General features: G+C 36.3%; 1 protein-coding gene and 1 pseudogene across 1 annotated transcript in view; one reads left to right on the top strand and one right to left on the bottom strand.

Annotated features, from left to right (window-relative positions):
* Positions 1-26395, bottom strand: part of UVRAG (UV radiation resistance associated) — a 263463-nt gene that overhangs the window by 183531 nt on the left and 53537 nt on the right. The window contains 3 exon segments of the mRNA XM_037522986.2: positions 916-998; positions 20527-20601; positions 25659-25820. Coding sequence (XP_037378883.1) covers positions 916-998; positions 20527-20601; positions 25659-25820 — 320 coding nt within the window.
* On the top strand, positions 9308-10413 carry LOC119254128 (60S ribosomal protein L7-like 1; annotated as a pseudogene).

Genomic DNA, 26395 nt, shown 5'->3' with positions numbered 1-26395 from the left:
TTAGTCAAGATCAGTGTCTTTTAAAGGCAATTTACACAGTCCATGTACCAAGCTCCCTACCATCATGTATAATAAGGTTCAACATTTGCAAAGGAAAGGCCCATTTCAAAATGTTTATAAAATAAACAATTAACCAATTGGACAAGCATCCCATCATCCTTCTGGACTCTTCCTCTAGTAGATACATAGAGGATGTCTAGTGGCCCAAAATTTATGATGTGTTATGTAAACATTAGGAAAATACTGCCAAAATCAAATTTCAATGAACCATTTGTCTGAGTAGGGTGAACATAGGTTGAGTGTCACAGTTATTTTGAATTGCATTTATTTTGGTAGCCTTCCCCCTGGGAAAATGTCCTTGATGATCTACCACATTAAAAATTAAAACCAAATTTAAAATCCTTACAAAATTAAGTCCAGACGTTATGAAAATATAGAGCTGAGGCAGTTAAGCAACTGAGCATGAGATATGTGAAAAGCTCCTTTGCCTTGCCAAACATGATTCTTTTAAGAACAACAGTAGGTTAGACCTCTAAGTCATGTCTGGGGCTATTGGAGGACTTTTCTGGTAAAGCTATATATAATTGTTAAGATTTTGTTAAGTCTAAATTTTGTACCTCCAGTTGCTGCTCCTTATAACACAGAAGCGCAGGAACAGATCATGACCCCACTTTAAGATCACTGGCTTCCAATCATTCTCCCCCACCGTCCAGAGAAAAGAAAGGGCTTTGCAGAGGCTTTATGAAAGAGATAAACTTAAAGCACTGTAGCTACAAAATTTATGAAGCTCTCACTAAAAAATGTGAAGCCTGAATAACAACGTCTAAACCTCCCATACATTTCTTCACAGTGAAATGTCACAAACTCAAAAAAAATAAGATTCTTAATGCAGGAGGGCTCTAAGTAGTGTCTTACCGCAGCAAACAGAAGACATCGTAAGAATTGCGAACACAGTTCTGATCCACCTGAAGAATAGTCTTCTGCGCATTTGAAGAACCCTGAAAGAAAGTTATCAACAAATTAATCAAAGCAGAACAAAATATATGCACAAATCAATCATATTTATCTTTTTTAAATTATGATTTATAACACCTCAGTAAACGCAAATCACTAAGAAATTCTTAAAAATTAAGCACATCTTCCAATAACTGAAGTTCAATCTTTGAGGTAAATGAATTTAATTTCTTCTAATATTTTCCCACAGAAACATTTCACATTATAAATTACAGTAAACTTCCCAGGGAAATCCCAGAGAGACTTTTTAATATATTATGTGACTGAAAAAGAGTATTAGCAATAATGTGTGTGTGTGTGTGTGTGTGTGTGTGTGTGTATACACCTAGCCATTAAATGCAGTCTTTAACGGGGAAAAAGGTATTCCAGGTTATCATTAGAAATCCCAAAAACAAACAGTTACACTCAGTGTACAAGGATAGTTTCTAGAGAGAACACAGCAGAATTCCATAAGAAAAGCAGAACAGATATCTGTCATTTAAGAAAGGTAAATAGTGGTTAAGCAAAGAGGACTGTGGACCTAGACCACCAGATTACAGAGTAAGCTCTTAATATGCCAGTTCTGTAATCTTGAGCAAAGCCCTAAACCTCTCAGTTTAACCTTGGTTTCTTCACCTATAATATGAAAGTGGTATTATCAAACTCAATATTGTCACGGAAATTAAAAGCATTAAAATTTGTAAAGTGAAAGAAAGGTATGTGATAAGCACAACATAAATGTTTGCCATAATGCTAATTTAAGTACCTTTTACAAGTTATGTCACTAGAGACATCAAAAGATTGGTTATTAGGAGAATATTATAAACAACTTTATGCTAACAAATTTGATAACTCAGATAAATTCTACAAATTCCCTGGGGAAAAAAACAATAAAAAAAAAAACTTTAAAAAATAAAAAAAATACAATATGCCAAAATTGACAATGAAACAATATCTGGGAAACTGCTATTTTTTAAGTGAATAAGTAATTGAAATCTTCCCCTATCCCCCCAAAAAGAAGTCTAGGTCACGATTTCACTGATGGATTTTATTAAATATTCAAAATATAATGCCAATTTAACACAACTCCTTCATAAAACAGAGACGGGGACAACATTCATATCACCAAACTAGCATTACTAATACTAAAACTTGACAAAGACATCACATTCACAAATAGGAAATTATAAAAATCCCTCAAATACAGAGACACAAAAATCCTTAGAAAAATACTAGCAAATTTAAGCAGCAATGTATTACAAGGATAAAACAATATCGTTATTGACTCAATTCTGAGTACACATTTAAAAATCAATCACACAAATACATGATGCAATCATAAATCTGTCTCAAAAGGGCATACAATTTTAAAGATATAATGTGTAACAATTATAACATAAGGATGGGAGATCAAAGTTATACAGAAGTAACATTTTTGTATAGTATTTAAACTAAGTTTGTGATTTAAACTAATCAGACTATTATAAAGATGTCAATTTTAATCTCCAGGGCAATCACTAAGAGAATTACTAAAAGATATATAGTAAAAAAATGAGAAAGGAATAAAATTTACATGAGAAAATATATAACACAAAAGAAGGCAGTGATGGAGTAATGAGAAACAAAAAAAGAAAACAAATAGAAAAATGGCAAAAATCCTTTTAAACCTGTAATTAATTCCATTAAAGTGTACACAGATTAAATATTCCAATTAAAAGGCAGAGATTTGCAAAATAGACACTGTAAAGATGATCCACTGTATGCCATCTACAAGGGTGCACTTTAGAACAAAAAATAAAAAAAGCAAATAGTATGAAAAATAAAGACTGAAAAGATAGTCCATGGAAACATGAACCAAAATAGAACTGGAGAGGCTACACTAATATCAGACAAATAGATGTGAAGACAAAAAAGAACATTATATAATGAAAAACTGGTCAAGAAGTTTATAGACAATTATAAACATGCACACATGTATCAGCATATAAAAAAAATATATGAAGCAAAACCAACAAAACTAAAGCGGAAAATAGCTGCAGACATCGACATCTTCACAATGGATAACACAACTACAAAAAAGGTGAACAAGGAAATAGAAGACACATAAACAATACTTATAAATCAATGAGACACATAAGTGTACAGAATGTCCCATCCAATAACAGCCATATACACATTGTTCTCAAGTGCACATGGAGCATTTCTCAGAACAGACCATATGTTCAGCCACAACACAGGTCTCAGTGAATTTTTAAAAACTGAAATCATATGAAGTATCTTCTCTGACCACAATGGAATGGAACTAAAAATCAATAACAGAAGTATATGTAAAATTCACAAACTACAAAGTAAATGATCTTAAACAACCAGAGATGAATTATTAAATATTTTGAGATGAATAAAAATTAAAATACAACATGTCAAAACACAGGATGCAGTAGGAAAAGTGCTAAAAAGATTTGTAGCTGTAAACATCTATTTCAAGAAGAAAATGTCCAAATTAATAACCTAACCTTTCACCTTAAAAATCTAGGACAAGAAACAAGACAAAACACTAAACCCAAGGCAAAGAAAGAAAGACTACAGATCCATGAAATAGGGAATTTAAAAAAAAAAAGATATAATCAACAAAACCAAAAGCTCATTCTTTGAAAAGATCAACAAAGTCAGACAAACCTAACAAAACTAAATCTACACCACAAGTAGACTTAAGATTCTCAGGAAAAATGATTGATGGTGTTTTACTTCATTTTTCTTATTTTATGCAAAAAACTGCCCAATATTTTAAATTTTTAACATTAAAAAAAATCATCCACAACCACCAATATACAACTAAACACAACACACTGTCACAAGTAAAGACCATTCAAATGAAAAGAAAATATTAAGACTCAAATTACTAAAATCAAGAATAAAAAAAGGGGGAACATCATCACAAACCTTATGGAAATAAAAAGTATTCTAGAAGAATATTATGAACAATAATCTCCAACAAATCTAGATAAAATATGAGGATCTAGATGAAACAGGAATCCCTAGAAGCACACCAAGTAACTCCCCAAAATAACTGAAAAAACAATAGAAAATCTGAACAGGTCTACAACAAGCACTAGAGATTTTTGGCTAAGCTACTCCATGGTACTTGGCGAAGAGTCCTACAAAACACTCATTTCCCCTAGGGAAGCACAGGCCCTAGATAGCAGCAAATGTAAATTCCTGGTATAACTTCCCTAGAGCCCTTGGGATCGGCAATCTCCCCTACTTCCCATGGTAAGTCATATGTAGCATTTTGATATAATTCCCACACGTCTTACCAAAACTACCACACTCACACCCCCACTGCAGTGTGACCCCTCGAAGCATGTTCTATACTTTCCAGGAACTGTGAGTAATATTTCTCTATTTCAATTTCTCTTGTGGTCTACTGTTGAATCATGCTCACTATCCATCATCCTGTGGTCCATGAAACAAGTGTTAATTTAACAAAGTGATAACACAAATAAAGAGGTTGAGTCAGTAATGATAAAACACCCGGCAAAGAAAGGCCCCAAAATACCTGTATTGGCAAGGACTGTGGAAATTAGAACTCTTACACATTGCCGCTGGGAATGTAAAATGGCCACCACTATATGGAAAAATGTTTGGCAACTCTCCAAAATGCTAAACAGAATTACTCCATGATCAAGCAATTCCATTCCTAAATATAAACCCAAAAGAACTGAAAACAGGTACTCAAACAAATACGTGTACACACATGTTCGTAGCTGCACTATTCATAACACAAAAAGGTAGAGACAAAGTGAATCTCTACCAACGGATGAATGGATAAGCCAAATGTGAAATATCCATGTAATAAAATATTACTCAGCCATAAAAAGGAACAAAGCAGTGACCCATACTATGCCTACACCTCAAAAACACTATGCTAAGTGACAGAAGCCAGACACAAAATGTTACATATTGTAAGATTCCATTTACATTAAATTCTAAAAAGAGATTAATCCATGGAGACAAAAGCAGATTAGTGTCTGACAAGATTGGAGAAGATAAAATGGAGAGTACTAGTTCTCTTGTCAGATGATGAAAGTGATATGCAACTTGGCAGACACGGTGATTGTACAGCATTGTGAACACCCCCAATGCCACTGAACTGTATACTTTAAAATGGTTAATTTTACGTTGTGTAAATTTCATTTCAGTTAAAAAAAGGCAGATGGCTGTGAAATAATCCACGTATCCTGAGAACAAGTGAGGAGAAAGGGGGCAGAGACAGGAGACAGTCCTATAAATGGGTTACAAAATTCATATAATAAAAGATACTAAGAAACAGATTTAAGATGCTCAAGAGAAATGATTAATAATACTCCACTTGATCTTTCCTATTTCATTCAAAAAGTTGCCAAACATTTTTTTCTTTTAAAAAAGTTGTCCATACCCACTAACACACAATTAAAAGCAACATATTGTTAAAAGGGCAAGAGCATTCCAAAAAAAGCAGCAATCCATCCTCTCTGCCTGTATAAGAAAGCCATTTAACTCCTCCAGGCCTCGGTTTCTTTAATGATAAAATGAGATGAGACTATTACTAATAAAAATAATAATAATAATAATAAATGACAGGAATATACACACGTGTACCATTCATAGGTATTTACAGCATCCCAGACAGTTTTGTGTTTTCCATGTTAACCTTAATATTTAAAGGTTAATATGTTCAATGCTGACATACTTAATACTTACAAAACTCTGTGAAACATGTGCTATTATTATCCCCACTTTAAAGGTGAAGAAACTGAGACACAGAGAGGATTAAGCAGAAGAGCCATGCAGTCTGGCTCCACAGTTCATGTTCTTAATGACCATGCTATATTTGATGATCTCTAAGACCTTTTCCAGTTCTAAAATTCTGGGTCCAGGACATTTAAGGCAACTCTTAAGGACATTATTAAACCCTTTTGCTTCAGCCACCACTTAGCAATTAACATTCTTGAAATATGCTAAGAGCCTTGTTCTGAATGACATCTAACTTCACCAGATGTGTGATCCCAACAGACCTCTGATGAAGGATTATAATGGAAAGAAATGGCTCATTTGTATCTGGTTATCTGTGTGAGATACTGCCAAGTGCCAAAGAGCCCAGAGGAGATTTACATGTCACTCAAAATTCTTCTGAAGTCAGGCCTAACAATTCTTTTTCAAGGAAGGGAATAATCACCAGTCTGGGTGAGTGTCTCTTAAACTGTTTAAGGAAACATAATTTCACATATCCAATGAGCAGGAGTAATTCCAGGTAGATAATCAGTTGTGTTTCTAAATCAATGGTCTGTCTACAAACGTAATCAATTAATGGCCAGAGAGTAAATATTTTAGGTTTTATGAGCCACATGTCATCTCTATAGCAGTCTAATTTGTTTTCTCCTTCAAATTCTTTCATAAAATGTAAAAACCATTCTTAGCTCAAGTCACACAAAAACATGTGCTGACCTGTAGTTCATAGATCAGCATTTTTTGAGTATTTTAAATTGCAGTGCCAATCACAAGACTGCCCTTTACTTTACTATCATTGTAATTATAGTGAAACCCAGATGATAAAAATAACTAATTGTGAAGTAAACAGCACTAGTATATACTTATTCAATTTAGTATTTACTGAACAGCTAATATTTTTTTTTCAATGAAAATAACTGTATGAGCCCTTTGTTATAACCGAAAGAGAAACACTTGCTATACTTCTGGGGGTTCCAAAAAGAGAAGAGAAAGAGAAAAGTATAGAAAATTTATTTAAAGAAAGAATGTGCTGAGCACTATCTCACCCTGGGAAACAAACCAGATATCCTGATCCAAGAGGTCCAAAGTTCCAAGCAAAGCAATACCAGACAGACAGACATAGTCCAAGACCACTAACACTACTACTGAAAGCCAATGACAAGGACAGAATACTAAAACCATCAAGAGAAAAAAGGGTAACCTATAAGGCAACAACAATTACACTGTCCATGGACTTTTAAGTAGAAATCCTACAGGCAAAAGGGAATGGCAGGAAAAATATTTAAGGTACACAAAGAAAAAGCAGAGAATGCTTTATCATACAAGATTAATGTTCAAGACAGAAGGAAAAGTAAGGTAAAGAATTTCACTGAAAGGGAAAAACTAAAAGAATTTATTAATACCAAGCCACACATAAAAAAATGCTAAAACGATAATTATACAGCAACAGAACAACAACTATGGAGATAATAGTCACCTAAATTATAAAATAAGGAAGAGGAGGAAAGTAACAATGTGGTCCATCAGAGTTTGAGACACAAAAATAATCTATCTTGTCCAAACCTCAGCACGACCTTCAAACAAAAATGAACAAAGGTTAACATATAAGATACAGAAATGGATCCTAAACAAAATCTAAGAGGAATGCATCTAAAAAAAAAAAAATAGCAATGAGTACTTATGTCTCAATAATCACCTTAAATGTAAATGGCTAGAATTCATCAATCAAAAAGTATAGAATGGCTGAATGGATTATGAAACAAAGTCCAACCTTCTGTGGCTTACAAGAAACCCATCTAGCCACCAAACACAAACAAAGACTCAGAGTTAAAGGCTGGAAAACAATTCTACAAGCAAATGGATATCAAAAAAAGTCTATTAATATCAGATAAAATAGACTTCCAATTAAAAAAGGTAAGAAGTAACAGACATTACATTATGATTAATGGTCTAATAAAACAAAATGAAACAACACTCAAAAATATATGTGCACTGAATAATGGAGCATCAAGATACATAAGACAATTACTAACAGAGCTAAAGAGAAATACTGACAATACAATGATACCGGGGGATTTGATGGTCTACCTACAAGTATGGAGAGATCAACAGAGAATAAACAAGGAAACAATAGCCTGAAATGAGCTAGCCCAAATAAGTCTAACAGACATCTACAGAGCACTCAATCCAAAAGCTGTTGCACACACTTTTTTCTCAAGTGCACATGCAGCATTTTCAAAACTAAACTAAATGTTGGGACACAGCTTTGTCAATAAAATGACAAAGATCAAAACTATGCCAAGTATCTCTCTGACCATAATAATGATATTACTAGAAATTAACAATTAAAAAAACAGGAAAAACTAAATACATGGAGATGGAACAATATGTTACTTAACAGCTACTGGATAAAAGAGGAAATTGAAATAGAAATAAAAAAATACCTTGAAAATAAGGATACAACCTATCAAAATCTAAGGATAGAGCATAAGCAGTGTTAAAAAGGAAGACAGGGGCCTCCCTGGTATCAAAAGGGGTTAAGTCTCAGCACTAGGAAACTATCCACAGCCACTGCAGCACTAATTAGATCCCTGGCCAGGGAGCTACCCACATGGCATGGCAGACCTCTCTTGTCTGGCCCGCTGATCCCCTCAACGGTGTATTTCAGTCAATCTGCCTATTCTGTTCCCCATTGTTTCTAGTGATTCCTCTCACCACCCTTACCTCTGGCCTGTACCCCAGTTCTTGTATGCATAAATAAATAAATCTTTAAAAAAAAAAAAAGGAAGACAACTGCAATACAGGCCCACATTAAGAAGCAAGAAAAATCCAAAATAAACACTCTAATACCAAGCCTAAATCAACTTGAAAAAGAGGAACAAGACCCAAATTTAGCAAAGGAAGAAATAATAAAATAAAAGTGGAATTAAACAAAATAGAGATCAAAGACTATATAAAATTTAGACCAATAAAGCTAAGAGATGGTTCTTTCAGAAGATGAACAAAACAGACAAACCTTTAGCTAGAACGCCAAGGAAAAGACACTAATAAACAATATCAGAAATAAAAGAGGAAAAATCACCATTGATAGCACAGAAATAATGAGCATCATAAGAAATTACTATGAACAAGTATCTGCCAAAAAACATAACCTTGAAGAAATGGACAAATTTCTAAGTTGATATGTTTAGTTTATCAAGTAGGTGAAACAAAAGAGTTGAATAAATTGATTGTAAGCATGGAAATTGAGGCAACAATCCAAAATTTTCTCCAAAACAAAAGCCCAGGACCAATTACAAATGAATTTTATAAAAGCTTAAAATAAAAATGAATTCCCATCTTTGTTAAATGTTTCTAAAAACAGAGTAAGAGGGAATGCCCCTAGTACATTTTACAATGCCAACATCACCTTAATAGTGAAACTAGATAGATAGCACAAGAAAACCATAAACCAGTATCCCTGATGAACTGAAATACAAAAACCTTCAACAAAAAATAAACTAATTGAATTTGATAATATAATGATCAAACAGGATTTATCTCAGGGATGCAGGCATGGTTTCATAAACATAAACGAATACAACATCTCATATCAACAACAGTAAAGGTAAAAATCAAATGACTTTATCAATAGATACAGAAAAGACACTTGATAAGACTCAGCACCAGAATGGTGAGCAAGAGCAGTAGCAGTGGCATTAGAAGATGGGGGGGTGGGGGGAGACAAGAATAAGTCTGCACCCCACCCAACAGAAACTCATGACACTGTAGTGTCATGAAAGGCTGTGGTAGTAAAGGCACCATTGATGGCTGTGAGGAACCGTGGGCTGGGGCACTGAATAAAAGATCACTTTGGTTCCAGAAAATCTCCTGAAAAAGAGAAAAGGCTACTATCAGGCCCTCAAAGCCCCAGGCAAACCAGGCACTTTTGGAAAAGAAGGAGCAGAGGAAAGACGAAGAACTCAGTTTAAACAATTAGAATGGTTCCTACATGATTGCTGGCAGCAACTATGTGTGCCTCAGATCACTAGACATGAAACCTCATGGCTTGGAAGTGCCAGATAAACATTCCTTGACCTTTGTTGTACACATCCAAAGGATGAACGGGGTGAGTTTACTTGTGCAGAACGTCATTGCATGATTTTGCCTGGAAATGATTTTCTGTGGTGTCGTTGTCCAAGTGACCCCTCAAACTGTAAAAATGCTTCTAACAGTGGAGCCTTATGTGACCTGGGAATTTCCAAATCTGAAGTCTGTGTGGGAACTCATCTTGAAATGTGGACAAGCCAAGGTCAAGAGTAATACTATCCCTCTGACAAACAACAGTGATTGAGGAGTACCTGGGGAGATGGGGTGTCATTTGCTTGGAAAACCTCATTCTTGAAACTGCCTTTTGGGGGAAGTATTTCCAGGTGATCTCAGAGTTCTTGTGCTCTTCCAGCTTTCAGCAGCTCATCATGCTACCAAGAATGGAGTGGGCTTCCTCAAAGAGAGATGGACTCACCTGGCTATTAAGGTGAATGTATCAATCAATTCATCCAGCAGCTGACTATACCCATCATACCTAAGCACTGTACACTGGAAGCATGGTTTTGTCTTTTTGGAACTATTATCTATATCTTCAAAGAAGGTTATTTTCTGCTCTATCTTTAGAAACTGGAGGGGAAGGATCAAGGAAAAGACTGAAGCTCATGCAGGCACTTCTCATCACAACCCAGCTCCAAGGAAAAATTCCTGTTTTTTACATTGGCCTTTGCTGCTTCCTCTGAAATGAGCAAAGGATTCATCCATAGGGGGAGACCTGTTTTGTCACATCTTATATCCTGGCATTTAATACCGATGAGTGAAAACCCCAACATGTGTACAAGAAGGCAATGGGCCAAGCCCAGGCGTATTCTTGAACCTGCGGGTGCCTAGGGTCTTGTTTTAGAAAGAACATAAGATGTACTTAGAGGAGCACAGGAACAGTTAAAACAAAAAATCAGCACTGATGATTCATGATGAAAACTTTTAAAAAGATGGTGACAGAAGGAACCTACCTCAATATAATAAAGAACATATATTATAAACCAATAGCCAATACAAGAATGGTGAAAAACTAAAAGCTTTCCCCTTGGGTCAGGAATAAGACACAAGTCTAGTCACAGGGAAATATAGACTGAGGATGCAGAGGGAGGGATTGCACCACCCAGACACAGGGTATTAATGAGAAGACAAAAGACTCAAGTGGCAACCTGAGGACAGTAGTTTAAGGTTCCCCTGAAAATTTTCCCTAGCAGGACGGACAGTGTTCTTCTACATGTTACTCTTGAAACTAAATATTCCTTCTAGTTACCTAGATAGGATAAGAAATTATGATACAAAGTGGGGAAATGGCTCATTCTACTACTTGCGCCAATTTTCAGATGCAATGAATATACCTTTTTAAAAATATAATATTTATTTGTACAACTGCTGCTAAAATAGCTACCTGATGAGTCAAAAGGCAGCCTGTGTTCCTATGTGTATATGTTCATTTGCACATCAACACACTTTTATGTGTCAGTCAGGTTTAAAATGAGAAAAAGTGTGCAAGTATCTCTGACAAGCAACTTCATTTGAAGACACCCTCTGCCTCTGAGCTCTGGTGAGGCCCAGATGCTGAGCTGTTCAGGAGAGGAGGTGAGAGGTCTCCATATACACCCAACCTGAACGGAATATACATTCCCTTAGATTTGTTCTAAAGTTCAAGACAACAGAAGATGTTTTCCTCTCCCTCAAAACAGAGGTATACAATGAGAAATAATAGTGTTATTAAGCAAAAGTATACAGATCCTAAAACTAAAATCAGTTCTTTTCTTTTTAATTCAAGTCAACAGAGATGAAGAGATACATGTTCATGCTTCAAAGTTTTAAATAACCTCAAAAAGTAATCACAATCAGAGTCATACTCTCTAAGAACAAGGTGGACTAAACGTCATCAATGCTACTGGTGAGGACGGAAGGTGACCCTGGGAAAGCAGGCATTTTTTAAATGGAAAGCACATTTCAGAATAGAGACAGGAGCCGTGGATTACACAGTCCTAACAGATTTCCTTCACTCGTGGAAAAAAAATTACTGAGCAATGCTATGTGAAACCCTAAGATTCTAAAAGTAAACAAGACACAACCTCAGTCCTACAGGAGCTTACCTTCTAACAGGAGGACAGATGTATATACAAGTCAATCTAACTGTCATAGAGAGAAAGAGAAGGCAACAGTGATGTGTAAACTAGCATTAGTGAAGAGATTAAAAGAAAAAAAAAAAAAGAAGAGACTCAGCTTTATAGAAGTTTAAACCAAAATGACTATGAGAAACTGAAATGAAGATTAAGAATGCCCTCATCACAAATCTAAAAGAGAACAGAAAAACAAGTTTTCAAATTAAATTTGTTTTAAAGAAAATTTTAAACCTTCTGAGTTCCCTAGTAAGGATGAGTCTGGAACTCTGCTTCTGTTTACTTTTCAAGAATCTAAAACATCTATAAGAACCATGCTTGGCTTCAAATTTTCCAGTATTAAAATTCAGAAAGGCACAAAAATTGTGCTAAGAAGACAAGATCCTCCAAATTTATAACAGGAAATGTGGCATTTTCCCAGATTATTCTCTGGCTTAAATGAAGAAAGAATGGGGACCACACCGCAGCAGCAGGATTTATAAATATGAATTACAGGATAAGATGATTTTCCAAACATCTGTCAGAAGTCAACTGATCCAAGAGAAAAGTAGAAAAGAAAAAAAAAGAAGACTCTGAAGGAAGCCAAATAGAATGATTAATGCATGGAGCTTTTGTGGACTTCAGTGGATTAACTGCCTTATGGGTACTACATGCCCATGCTACACTCATACACCCCTAAAGTCTGTGGAATAATACACTTAACACCATTCAAAGCACTTTCACATGTGCTATCTTATTTGATTCTCACAGTGCACATAGTAGAGAGTTTGCTAAATATAAAGACAGAGACTTGGCACTTTGACACGCTCTATAATACAGTAGGAAGAAATGGAGAGATGTCACAAAGCACAGTAGCGAAGAGAAAAAGTCTGAATAAATCAGCCTTGGGTTCAAATCATGGATCTGCTACTTACTAGCTGACTATAATCCTAGATCCGTAATGTTATCTTCCATTGTAGTATATTTATAAAATGAGTAAAATAACTACCTTGTGGAGTTGTTATGCAGAGTAAATAAAAACAAAGTATCTGCTACAGTGTCTGCCACACAGAAGGTACTCAGTTGAAAAGCAGCAATGGTAGTTTTAAAAAGTTCTACACCCAGTGTAATACCGTTACCAGGGTATCACACCAGCTCATATAATTCAAAAATGTAGCTCCACCCTGGATTTAAACCTGGATGTTTTATAGTAAAGCAGGAAGCTACTACAAACTCCCAAGGGTGTGTCCAGACTTTGTTTCTCGTATTTTGTAATGGGGGGTACGGGGACAGCACGCAAGGAAAGCTGAATATGTGTAAGACTGAGTTCTTTTCAAGATTTTCCAAATTATGCTTGATAGATGCTTTCTCTTATTAAAACATAAGACACTTAATCCCTGCTTCTGAATGTCCTGCTTGTGTACTATGTGGGATGTGCTTTGGAAACAAGTTAGTACCCATTAATCTGACTAGAAGAGGAAATAGCCATCTTTCTAATTTCTCAGTTCTATAGAGTTAACTACATGAAAATATCCAAATTTTCTGGGCTTAGCATCTTTAATTAAAAAATGAAAACACTAATACTTGTCCACCTGCATTGCTATAAATTAAAGAGGACACCTCTAACGACTTAATCACAGTTGATCAAGTTAAATGATGGTGGGAATCTCAAAAAACTTAAATGATAAAAATCATCTAGCTATCACTTTTTTAGAGATGACATGTTATAATCAAGAACTACATTCCTAGAAAGCGAGTCCTCAGATCCTGGTTCTGTTACTACCTCATCCTGATATTTTGGGCATTTATTTATTCTCCACATACTTATTATAGATTTATTAGATGTCTGGTAACACTACAACTAAAACTACTACTACTAATAGTTGTACTACCTTCTCTTAGAGATTGTTGTAAGAATGGAATGGAAAAGATGGAACACAATAAATTCCATCTTTAAAGGCAAAAGAACTATGAAAGTACATGTGTAGTAACTTTATGATATGATCAATTATGGACGACATAATACATAGTGCGCTCTGAGTTATCACCTGCACCATGAAACTACCTTACTATGTTGTCAACTTCAAAATTTGCAGAGGATCCCTGAGTCTTGAAAATATCCTCATCCATGAAATATGGGCACTGAACTAGATAATGCTAATATTCTCTCCAGCTAATTAGGATTTTCTTACTTTTGAGAAGAGGAACATAAAACTAAGAGAGGTTAAATGATTTGTTCAAGGAACACAGCTGTTGGGTACTAAAATGAAGCTGATATTAGAATTCAGGTTTTCTACTTTACAAAGTATCGTGCCTTGGAAAATATAAAATATGGGAATTTCATGTTAAAGGCTCTCAAAACAGACCCTGAAACTTGTCCCTTAACCTTCCATATCAGCTTGAGTCTGTAGTTGAGGTGGTAAAGTTATGTGGTTATGTTTGTGAAATTAGTCACAACTGCTATTTCAATCTCTTGAGGGTATCACATTCCAAAAAGATTTGATCCTCTTCACTTGGATTCTACTTCTAGTCTAATTATGTTCCATTAAAATGAGAAAGCATTGCCATCTACTGGACTCTGAAGACATTACTGCTATCGTTTTAGTCTGAGAAGGAATTCTTCACAACCTAAACCTAAAGCTTTTTCGCAGTTTTCAGTAACACAATAATCAGAGCTATTTTGACAGTGTGACTTCATAAAAATAAAACTCCAAAAGTTGAAGCTGGTATAAAGTAGGGTGGGACAGAGAAATCCCTTCACCTCAAGATTTTTAATCTCAACCATTGCTTATATCTCAAGTAATTCTGCATTCATTAACAATCAATGCACCAACTACATGCTAGAGAGACAATACTGACACACTGGTAAGTAACAAGAGATGTAATCCCTCTTACATGGTTTAGAGCCTCCTGAGTAGTAATTTCCATTTACTAATGCTTGTATTATACATTATCACCTTTAATCCTCAAAAACAACTTATGATGAGGTAGAAATTGTTATCTCCATTCACAGATAAAGAAACAATTACTCAATTTACCCAACATGTCTCTCAAAGGTAAACAGAAGTAGTACCTGAAATTAATCTTACACCAGACTCCAAAACCCATATCCTTAGCCACTAGGAATGTGTATTCACCTAGGTAGTTGTCAATATTCCCTCAAAAAGAAAAAAAGTTGTCAAAAGGAAATTCAAGCAATGATATCTTACAAGTTTATTAAAGACAAAAATCCTGCACTGTGATCTGAAAGTTTTCCTGTTGACTGAACAAGTAGCTGGCCAACAGTTTTTCACTTCCCATGGTCCCCCAGCTGCAACCCTAACAATTAAAATACCTCTCCAGGCCACCTTGCCTTATTCACCAACCTCTACCAAACCAACTTCAAACTACAACAATTTTCCTCTCTGGCTCTCCACAGTCCCCAATCATTAAAAAGAGCACATCTTTCTAAGGTGTTGTTCAAATCATTTAAGGGTTTGCTATAGCTCATCTGCATTATCAGCAGATTCAAACATATCTGACATGAAAACCAATTTTCAGGCTAAATCCATCTGTAAATTGGCGCTATTCTGGAATATAAGTTGTTTCATCTTCTCAACTAAGAGAAATATATGTTTGTGAATCTGTGTCCTATACTTTGTATCCCACAGTACTTAGTCCAATAATGGGTACATAGTAGGTATTTGATATTTACTCACAGAAAGAAAAAAATCATGGATCACTTTTATAACTATTGATAACAGTATTAATTTCATCAGTATTTATTCAGTTATCTCTTTGCATTGCTGTTAAATATTTAAGAGTTCCACATTTGTATGCCAAATAAATGAAATGTTACTATAAAAATTAACAAGAACACATCACGCCTACTAAAATACCAGCAGAGATTATTAAACAAAGAGAATTCAAACCCACAGTGTTTATTTTAGTCAAGATCATATTTTTAAATGTATTGGTTTCTAAACACACCCCTGATAATAAGAATGAACTACTTATCCACTGAATATAGTTAGCAGGTCCCTAAAAACTCAACAGAAAAGAATAAAGCCTCTTTAGGAAGTAAACAGAAGCAAAAGTTCTCAGTAAATGGTGTGATTTCAGTTTTTAGGTCCTTAGTGGCTGAAAGAAGTAGATAAACAGAGGCAAAAGTTCTCAGTAAATGGTGTGATTTCAGTTTTTAGGTCCTTAGTGGTTGAAAGAAGAATAGAAAGGTAGAACACAGATGAAGCAGCAGTTTAATAGCAACATAATGAACAGCAGGATTTTTTTTTTTAATTTTTTTTTTTTTTAATACAAGTACTGGGTACAGTCAGAAGCACGGGAGGGTTAAGAGAATTCACCAGAGGGCCTCCCTGGTGGCGCAGCGGTTGAGCGCTGGGTTGCGAAGCTGCCCGCGGCCTCTGCGGTGCCGGTTCGATCCCCGGCTGCTCCCCGGCCACTAGAGGAGGGTCCCACATGGCGCGCAGACCTCTCCTGCCGCCCGCTGCTCCCCTCAGCAGTGTACTTCGGTCCTTCTGCCTGCTCTGCTCCCTGCTCTGGCTCTGGCTCTGGCTCTGGTGAATTCTCTCACCCTCCTGCGCTTCTGACTGTACCCAGTGCATGTATAAACAAAACAAACAAACAAATAAATAAATAAATAAAAACATGCCTCTATAAAAAAAAAAAAAGAGAATTCACCAGAGCCAGAGCAGGGAACAGAACAGGCAGACTGATGAAATACACTGCTGAGTGGAGCAGCGGGCATGGCAGGAGAGGTCTGTCACACCATGTGGGACCCTCTCCGGGGGCCGGGGATCCAACCGGTGCTGCAGAGGCTGCGGGCAACTTTGCAGCCCAGTGCTAAACCGCTGCGCCACGAGGGGAGGCCCCAGCAGGATTTTTTTTTTAAAGTGTTTCTGGTCATAACCAATGCAAAAAACAAAAATATTGAAAGAGTGCCAACAAAAATTTTAGTCATTATTTTAAAAGTTGCTTTAAAATGTACTTCATCATGGCTTCACAAGTTTAACTTTTCCCATCTTGTATAGAACACATATTCTTAAAACTCAACCCTGTCCGAAAAGCCTTGGTCCTTTAGCATTTTTCAAATCTTTTATGAGATATCTCAATCACAGGCCTCCCTGGTGGCGCAGGGGTTAAAATCTCAGTGCTATGAAGTTATTACCAGCCACTGCAGCAATGAGTTCAATCCCCAGCCAGCGAGCTGAGCTACATGGTGCAGCATACCTCTCCTGTCTCTCCCACTGCTCCCCTCAGCATTGTATCACAGTAGATCCGCCTATTCTGCTCCCTATTCTGTCTCTGGTGAATCTTCTTACCACCCCTGTACCTCTGGCCTGCACCCAGTTCTTATATGCATAAATAAATAAAAATAAATCTTTAAGAAAAAAGAAATATCTCAAACACAGGTAAGATATTCATTTGCAACTACTGGGATTACAAATACATTTGAACTTATTTCTACCACTGTAGTACCTGTTTCTGTTCACCATTGGTTTTCTCTATTTTCCTTTTGTCTCCTATCAAGTTGACAAAGTTTTGTATTCTTTAGTTCCTTTGTCCCCTCTGCTAATTAAAATTTAAAAAACCTGTATTCTATATTGTTTCTATTCTTTATGAGGTATCCCTAACTGTTTAATGCCCTTTAGTAATAGGGAGAGCCCTATCTCAGTTTTTAGTGCTCATTTAGTGTTCATTTCACTGAGAGGAGTTGGCTTTCAACTATGCCTACTTCTGAGCAAGGACACCAGAAGGCTCAAGGCTTCTGCTTCTACCCATTTCTTCATGTTTTGATTCCGTTTCTCTTCCAGAAATGTTTATTATCTTGCTTTTTGTTTTCTTGTTTTAGTAAGGCTATATCTCTAAATTTAAAGTGTTCTGATTTCATCAATTATTTTTGTCTGATGCAATGGAGGGTCCCAAAAGTATGTACTCACAATGTCATCTTGACTAGAAACCCTCATCATTTTCTTAAAACAAAGAGGAAAAAAATGCTTTTAAGGTTCAGCCTATACGTCAGATGTTCATTTGAAAACTGGCGAAGGGGCAAGGTAAATTGTGCTTATACACTGACGAAGCCCATTAACTAAAGGAACACAGAATAATGTACAACTTTTACAATCACATATTCAATAAACATTTCTTAACCATGTAGTGTTGAATTCCAGCTTGGCTAATAAGCAGCTGTGTAATCTTGGAAAAGTTCCTTAACTTCTCCATGCCCAGTTCCTCTTCTATAAAAGGATAATCGTGAGGCTTAAATGAGGTAAACTATGTAAACAGTTCAGAATAGTGCCTGGCACATAAGTGCTGACTAAACATCACCTATTGTTACCACTATCAGGAAAAATATGGCACTCACATGTCCCCACAAAGGGGAAAAACTTCCCACTGCATTTCTCAGGAGAGAAGGTCATAAAAATATTATTTCCAGTTTCTCAGTGTCCTTAATTCACTGACTCACCACCAGGACAGCAGGTGACTTACCTGACTATTGAGCTTGGGAGATGAAAAGGTGCACAACTGCTTTAGTACTCTATAGGTTCCTCCCATTCAGAACAGCCTGTCTAAAGCACACATAAATTCTGCTTTGGGCTTGGAGGATCCGGCTTTGTTCCGGTACGGACAAGATCCCAGTTTTGCTTTGTTTTGCTGTTTTGGGGTGAGGGTCAATTTGGAAAGTATATACAACCTTTCTGAGTTGCAGAATTTAAACTACTTTGCCAATAACCTTTATTGGCAAATTAGTAATAAAGCTAACATTCTGATCTCTACCTATTATGTACACAGATGTTACATAGCAAACATATCAGGGAGGGAGGGAGGGCAAACAAGAGAGCGAGTTCTCCAAATGCCTATTTAACACTTCCATATGGGTATCTCCCAGATATCTCAAACTCTGTGTGATCTATCTCAACTCACAATCTGCTTCCACCAAACCTGGTCTTCCTCCAATCACCCTTACTTACTTCTCCCAGTGCCTGGCACCTACCCACAACATGGGAGTTACTTCATCCAAGGCAGGAAGGAATCCAGAAGGCTTTCTTAAAAACTCCTTTTTATGCTCTAAATTCAAACTATCACCTAGTTTTATGACTTTACTTCCTAAAACTTTCCTAAATTCATCTCTCTATAACTCTATTCCAAAGTATCAGCATCTCTACCTGACACACTGAAAGATTCTCCTTACTGCCTTCCCACATAAATATTGCTTCTCCTAAATCAGTCCTTTCTGCAGCCAGAGTGAAATTATTAAAACACAAATGGAATGCTTCCATGCTAAAATCCCTAACACACTCCACTACTCTTAGTAGCCTAGCCTCTGTATGAGGTGGACCCCACCTCCCTTTCTAACCTTATCTAGTAACATTTTTTCCCCATCACTCTTACCTTTCTTTAACTCACCATGTCGCATTTCCACTTCATAGTATGACAACAAGTTAGCCTCCGCTGCCTAGAAAGCTCTACCTAGTCCCCTCTCCCTTAATATACCTCACACTTCCACTCATTAAAAGTTAAGTTCCCGGGCCTCCCCAGTGGTGCAGCGGGTTGAGTGCAGCGCTGTGAGGCTGTCCGCAGGCTTTGCAGCGTGGGTTCGATTCCCGGCCGGCCAGGGAGATTCCCACATGGTGCGGCAGACCTCTCCTGCCGCACCCGCTGTTGCCCTCAGCAGTATCTTCGGTCTGTCTGCCTGTTCTGCTCCCCGCTCTGTCTCTGGTGAATTCTCTCACCCTCCTGCACCTCTGACTATACCCCAGTTCTTCTATAATTAAATAAAATCTTAAAAAAAAAAAAAGTTAAGTTCCCAAGATCTTTCTGAGTCACTAGAATAAGTAAAGAGGTGCTTGCTAACTGATTTTACAGCACTTACCACCATTTGTGGTAACTTTATCAGTGTTTGTCTCCTCACTCGATGACAGCAGGGAAATACCCATTTGCTCACAGTTGTACTCCTAGCATTACAGCACAGTGGCCAACATAATTAAAAAAAAGTACTTAATAAAAAGCTGTTGAATGAAAGAAGCATTTCAGACAACCACGAATTATGAAGCAATATGATCCCTAAGAGCAAATAATGTAAAAAGATCATCTCACTGGTTTGTGGGTAGCATTAAGTAGGATAAAGAACATGAATCACCTGGCACAGAACCACAGGTAGTAAATACTTGGTAAATATGAATTATCTTCCCTTTCCTTATTCTAATTGCCTTAAGATACAGAGACATCATTGATGATAATGTAACTTGACTTATGATTTTTTAAAATTATTGAAAGTTGTAAAAGATACCCAAAACATTTAATAAATTGTGTTACATGGAATTAAACTTCCCAAAGAACTATATAGAATAAGAGAAAATAGCTAGTTCAGACTTTCTGTTAGAAAAATTAATATGGTCTAGGTTTACAAAAGATTGCAGTGGTTACAAAGGAGTTTCAATTTTAAAAAGGGTTCACCCTAAACCCTAAGCCACATCAAACAACACGTTTATGATACTTAAAACATGGTTCTATTTACACAGAGTTTTTTACCCTATACATCGAGGCCTACCTGCTCCAAATAACACTCACAGCATTAGAAAAATCCTCTTACCTTATGTTCAAAAGGAGCACCATAGTAGCCATCATTCAGGCCAAAAATTATTTCATTTTGGTTGCGGGCATGAATCTAAAAGAGGAAGAGAACATATTATTAATTTTTCTCAATCCAACCAAGTTTTAATATGGTCAGAGAATGCCAGTTGCAACAGGATCTACTTCAAAGCTGAGAAAGAGGCAGACTACAGCTAGCAAACCAGCAGAAAACAAACCACTCATCATAAGACCAGGTAATTAGTTGTTAAGAGCTTCCTGTTTAAGTCAAAGGCCTTGCAAAACTGTCACAAGATCACACCATCATTTATACATATTTTCCACAAACACTTCTTAAGGCTGTTATGGCAAGCTATTTCTGAAGTATAGGAGATTCAGAAGCAGACCATACATTCTCTGATCTCAAAGAAAACACAATCCAGTTAAACGTATAAAAAAATGTTTCTATATACCAGAAACAAAAATTGAAACTAGAAACATTTTTGAAAGGAATACTATTTATACTGGCATCAAAAAACATGGAATCAACATGTATAGATCTAACAAAATATGTACAAAATTGGTCTACTGCAAACTACAAAAGATTGATGAGTGAAATCCAAGAATTTCACAAATGAATAGATATGTCTGTAGAAATATCCACTGCAGTTAAGATGTCAGTTCTCCCCAATTTTTTTTCACTTCAACACCTATCAAAATCCCAACAGAATTTTTGTAGCAATTGTCAAACTAATTTTTTTTATTGATTTAACTTTTTAAATTTTCTTACATTGTTATTTTTGTACAATATTCGATTTTTCTCAGGTGTAGTCCCCATAAATCTCCCACCATCACATCAACCATGAACCATCGTCATAGTCCCTTGTGCTCTTCTCTCTCTCCTGTTTTGATGCTTCTCCCTCGCCCTCATGTATGCCTCAGATCTATAGTTTGCCTTCAAGTTTTGTCTTTTTATTTTTTGACGTTTTGTTTGGTTTCCCTATATTCCTCCTATAAGTGAAACCATCTGGTATTTTTTCTTTTTCCATCTGACTTCTTTCACTGAACATAATCCCTTCCAGCTCCATCCATGTTGTTGAGAATGGCATAAGTTTATCTTTTTTTGACTGCTTAGTAGTATTCCACATCTTGATGCACTCATCTGTTTTTGTGTATTTGGGTTGCTTCTATATCTTGGCTATTGTAAATAGTGCTGCAATAAACATAGGAGTGCAGGTTTCCTTTCGAATTAATGTTTTCGTGTCCTTGGGGTCGATTCTTAGAAGCAGAATCACTGGGTCACATGGTAGATACATTTTTAGTAATTTGAGAAACCTCCAAACAGCTTTCTCTAGTAGTTGGACCAGTTTGCATTCCCACCAGCAGTGTGAGTGGTTCCTTTTTTTCCATATACTCGCCAGCATTTGTTGTCGCCAGTTTTATTAATATGGGCCATTGTCACCCATGTGAGGTGGTATCGCATTGTGGTTTTGATTTTGCATTTTGCATGTAGTAGATCAGATTTCCCAGCACCATTTATTGAGAGACTTTCCTTGTTCCAGTGCACATTCTTTGCTTCTTTGTCATAGATTAGTTGAAAGCATTGTTTTTTATATAAAAGTTAATTTAAAGAGGATTGTAGATATAAGCATAAGAACCTAAAACCATAAAACTTCTAGATGAAACCATAGGAGAAAATCTTCGTGACCCTGAATTGGGCAAAGATGTCTTAGATGAGACACAAAAGACATGAAACATAAAAGACAAAACTATATAATTGACGTTTAAAAATTTGTTTTTTGACACTTAAAATGAGAGGACAAGACAGAGTGGTGGAAAATACACATCTTATGATAGACTAACTCATATCAGAATATATAAAGAAATTTTACAACTCACTGATGAGAATTCAAACAACCAAATAAAAAAATGAGCAGAAGATCTGTACAGTATTTCTGGAGAGGGGACAGGGGATGGTGCAAGTAAACATTTTTTTTAAAATGCCCAATATCATTTCATTAGGGAAATTCAAATTAAAATCATAATGAGATACCTCTGTAAACACATTAGAATAGCTAAAATTAAAGAGACTGACAACATAAAAAATATGTGGAAAATGATAGTCACTTTAGGAAAGTTGGCAGTTTCTTATAAATTTCAACGTATACATATCATTAGATCCAGAAATACCACTCCATTCACTCAAAACACAGGCCTCCCTGACTCTATCTAGGCTTATCTAAATACTCTTCCATGGGCTCCACAGCTCTCTATAGAAGTATTCATCAATCATCACTTCACAAGTCTCAGAATCATCTTACTCATCTCTGTATTCTTAACACTAAGAACAATGCCTGGTAAAAGGCAGATGATCAATCAATGAACCTAAGTGATTCTGGCTATTATCATCATATAGCTTAAGTCTTACTTCCCTCTAAAAATTTATAATTCTTTTTATGTGATTTTCTAGTGGTATGTTAAGTTGGTATAACCCATTTGATAGATGAGTTTTGCCTTTCCACAAAATAATATTTTTTAATTTTTATTGAAGTAACATTGTTTATAAATATCAATCTATATAGGTCTCAGATGTATATATAGGTTTCATTATATATGTATTTAAAAGCATACAGATAGTTCAGCTATACAGCATTATATGATTTTGACATCTATTAATGTTACATTATGATCGTCCCCAAAAGTCTAGTTTCCAGCTTCCATCATGTAATTGATCTCCTTTATCTGATTAGCAAAATAATGTTTCTAATTGGCTTTAAAAACATGCTTTTTTGGGCCTCCCTGGTGGTGCAGGGGTGAAAGTCTCAGGCTCAGCACTATCAAGTTATTGTCAGCCATTGCAGCATCCCCAGTCAGGGGGCTAACCCACATGGCACAGCAGACCTCTCCTGTCTCGCCCACTGCTCCCCTCAGCAGTGTATTTCAGTAGATCCGCCTATTTTGTTCCCCACTCTGTCTCTGGAGAACCCTCTCACCCTCCACACCTCTGGTCCACACCCCAGTTCTTGTATGCATAAATAAATAAATATAAATCTCTGAGGGGCCTCCCTGGTGGCGCAAGGGGTTAAGACGCAACCTATGAAGCTGTCCACAGCCTCTGCAGCACGAGTTCCATCCCCTGCCTAGCCACATGGTGTAGCAAACCTCTCCTGACTTGCCTGTTGCCCCCCTCAGCAGTCTACTTCAGTCAATTTGCCTATTCTGTTCCCCGCTCTGTCTCTGGTGAATCCTCTCACACCTCCCCCCGAACACCTCTGGCCTGTACCCCAGCTCTTGTATGCATAAATAAATAAATCTTTAAAAAAGAAATAAATAGGGCTTCCTTGGTGGTGCAGCAGGTTGAGCTCAGCGTTGTGAAGCTGTCCACAGCCTCTGCAGTGCAGGTTTGATTCCCGGCCGGCCGGGGAGATTCCCACATGGTGCAGCAGACCTCTCCTGTTGCGCCCACTGCTCCCCTCAGCAGTGTATTTCAGTCCATCTGCCTGTTCTGCTCCCTGCTCTGTCTCTGGTGAATCCTCTCACCCTCCTGCGCCTCTGGCCTATACCCCAACTCTTGTACAAAAATAAATAAATCTTAAAAATAAATCTCTGAAAAAAACCCAAAACCCTGTTTTCTCTCTTTTTTTCCCTTTTCTGTTGAACCAATATCACCAACTTTTTATGAAAAAAACTGAATGCTGACTCTGAAATGAGGGCAGGTTAAACATAAGCACAGTTGGGTATTTCAAAGAAGACTACTGCCTAAGGAATGTGTGAGTTGAAAAGAATGATGACAGCCATGTTCTCTGGCCATAAAACTTTCCTACACTACAATCATATAGTCCTGAAACCCTAATGTTTTAGGGATGGTTTAAACACCATTCTCCACAAAATGTAGATATTTTCAGAAGAAAAAAAGCAAAACAAGTATTTATTAGCATAATCTAGCCGTAAGCAGCCAGTTATGTCATATGGGAAGATAGAAAGGATGTGTTGTGCCTCAGTGCAGGGGCTGGCTGGCCTGCATGATGGGACAAGTATCTGGCCCTGACAGAGAAGTGAAAGGTCATATGCCAGAAATGATTATTTTATAAGTTTTAATTAAGAACAGCCCTAAAACAGAGGAGAAAATACAAAAATAAAAAGATTAAGATTTTATCCCAGGAGAGGATTTAATTAAGGACAAAATAATGACAAGCAAAAGGAGGGCAGAGACACTTTATAATTTGAAAAAGATATATACAGTTCTTTCTTTTAAAAAAGATACCAAAAGAGTATATATTAAATAAGTATTTAAAAACATCAAAGATGACTAACATTTTAGGGCTACCTTTAACAGCAGTCTCACAGGCATTCATTCCAAGCCAAGGTGGGTGAATATCAAGGACTACATACATATACCAGTGCAGTAGAGTACAAAAGGAATGAATTTTTAAATCATCTAGGCCTGGATGTAAATCATAGCTCCACCAAACAGCAGAATCTTGAGCACTTTCTTAAACCCTTAAGGCTCAACTTTCCCATATGGAAAATAAAGGCAATAATATCAACCTTCACAAGGCTGCTTGTAAACATTAATTGTAAAACCTATGTCATGGAATGGCAAATAGGTTTCATTTCATATGCAATTCTTACATATTTCTAGTTGTGTCCTGGAACACTATTTGAAGGGATTATGGAGTCATTTTTGAAGTCTGCTAGAAAAGTGCTATAATCAATAAACGACATCACTCACAGAGAATGGATGACAGTGTGTGAACTTGGCATTTGTCATCTCTGGGCCCAACAAACAGTTTATTCCTGGAATAACTCAACTCTACTGGTCATAAGAGAAGTATTTTATAGTATGTTCTTTATTTTCAACTCATTTCAGGTTTGAGGTGAGGAAAAGCCAAAATAAGAAGCAGCAGAATATAGAGTTTCCTACCAAAAAAAAAAAATCCTTTTCCACTAGCAGTTTATTAGGGAGCATTTTTATAAATTTCTTCAATTAAAGGTTATATTTGAAACTTGGCAACTAAAATTTCTAGAACTAAGTAAACAATCATTAACAGGTCTCTTTACAATAGGAAATGTAGAATAAGAAGGATCAACAGAAAGGTTGGACAGGCTAATTTAGAGAAGAGAACTACTTAAAAACCATACCCTAAAAATTACCTGCTGACCCAAGTATTTCAGCCCATCCAAGCAGACTTTCCATTCAATCAACAGCTGATAGATGTCTTCTCTTCCACCCCATATCTTCACCACAAAAAAAGACACAGATGTGTCAAGATGGTTGGGCATTATTCCAAAATCAAGACTCCTCCAAGTTGGGTTCTGGTGAAAGAAATGAAAACATGCTTTAGAAAGATTCTCATTGTTTACAGGTCTTTCAAACAGGTTGCAAATCAGTTTGTTTTTAAATATAACTAAATATATTAGACATCATAAATATATTAAATTTCAAATTTAAGTGAAACAAGAAAACATTCCAAATAATACAAGAGATAATAATAGTACTTTTGAATTTCTCTCACTATAGTCATTAAAAGGAGCATATATTCTAATCTCTCATTAATAGTTTCATATGAGAAATCAATTATCTACTCAACACTTAATAAACAATTATTAAGAACAGCACATAAACAATGCATCAAAAATATCTCCAATGTATTGTTGGATTCGAGCCTCTGTTTAAATAATTATACTGCCTGATGAAATGATGAATTAACAGATATTTGCAAAAGGTTACACAGCAGCGTAGTATATATGTTTATTTTTTATAGTGCTAAAGGTTAGCAATTCTAACTGAAGTCACATTCTGTGTATTCTAAGCATGAGAGTAAAGATGATGAGAGTAAAGATATGAGAATGGTGGGAGCCAGGTTTTTCACTGTTGGAAAAGTGAGTTA

This window comes from Talpa occidentalis, unplaced genomic scaffold (assembly GCF_014898055.3).
Source record: "Talpa occidentalis isolate TD23 unplaced genomic scaffold, MPIMG_talOcc4v2.1 talOcc4.3, whole genome shotgun sequence".
In the NCBI taxonomy this organism is placed as follows: Eukaryota; Metazoa; Chordata; class Mammalia; order Eulipotyphla; family Talpidae; genus Talpa; species Talpa occidentalis.
The sequence above is the reverse complement of the archived record's forward strand: the minus strand, read 5'-3'. Positions and strand labels throughout refer to the sequence as shown.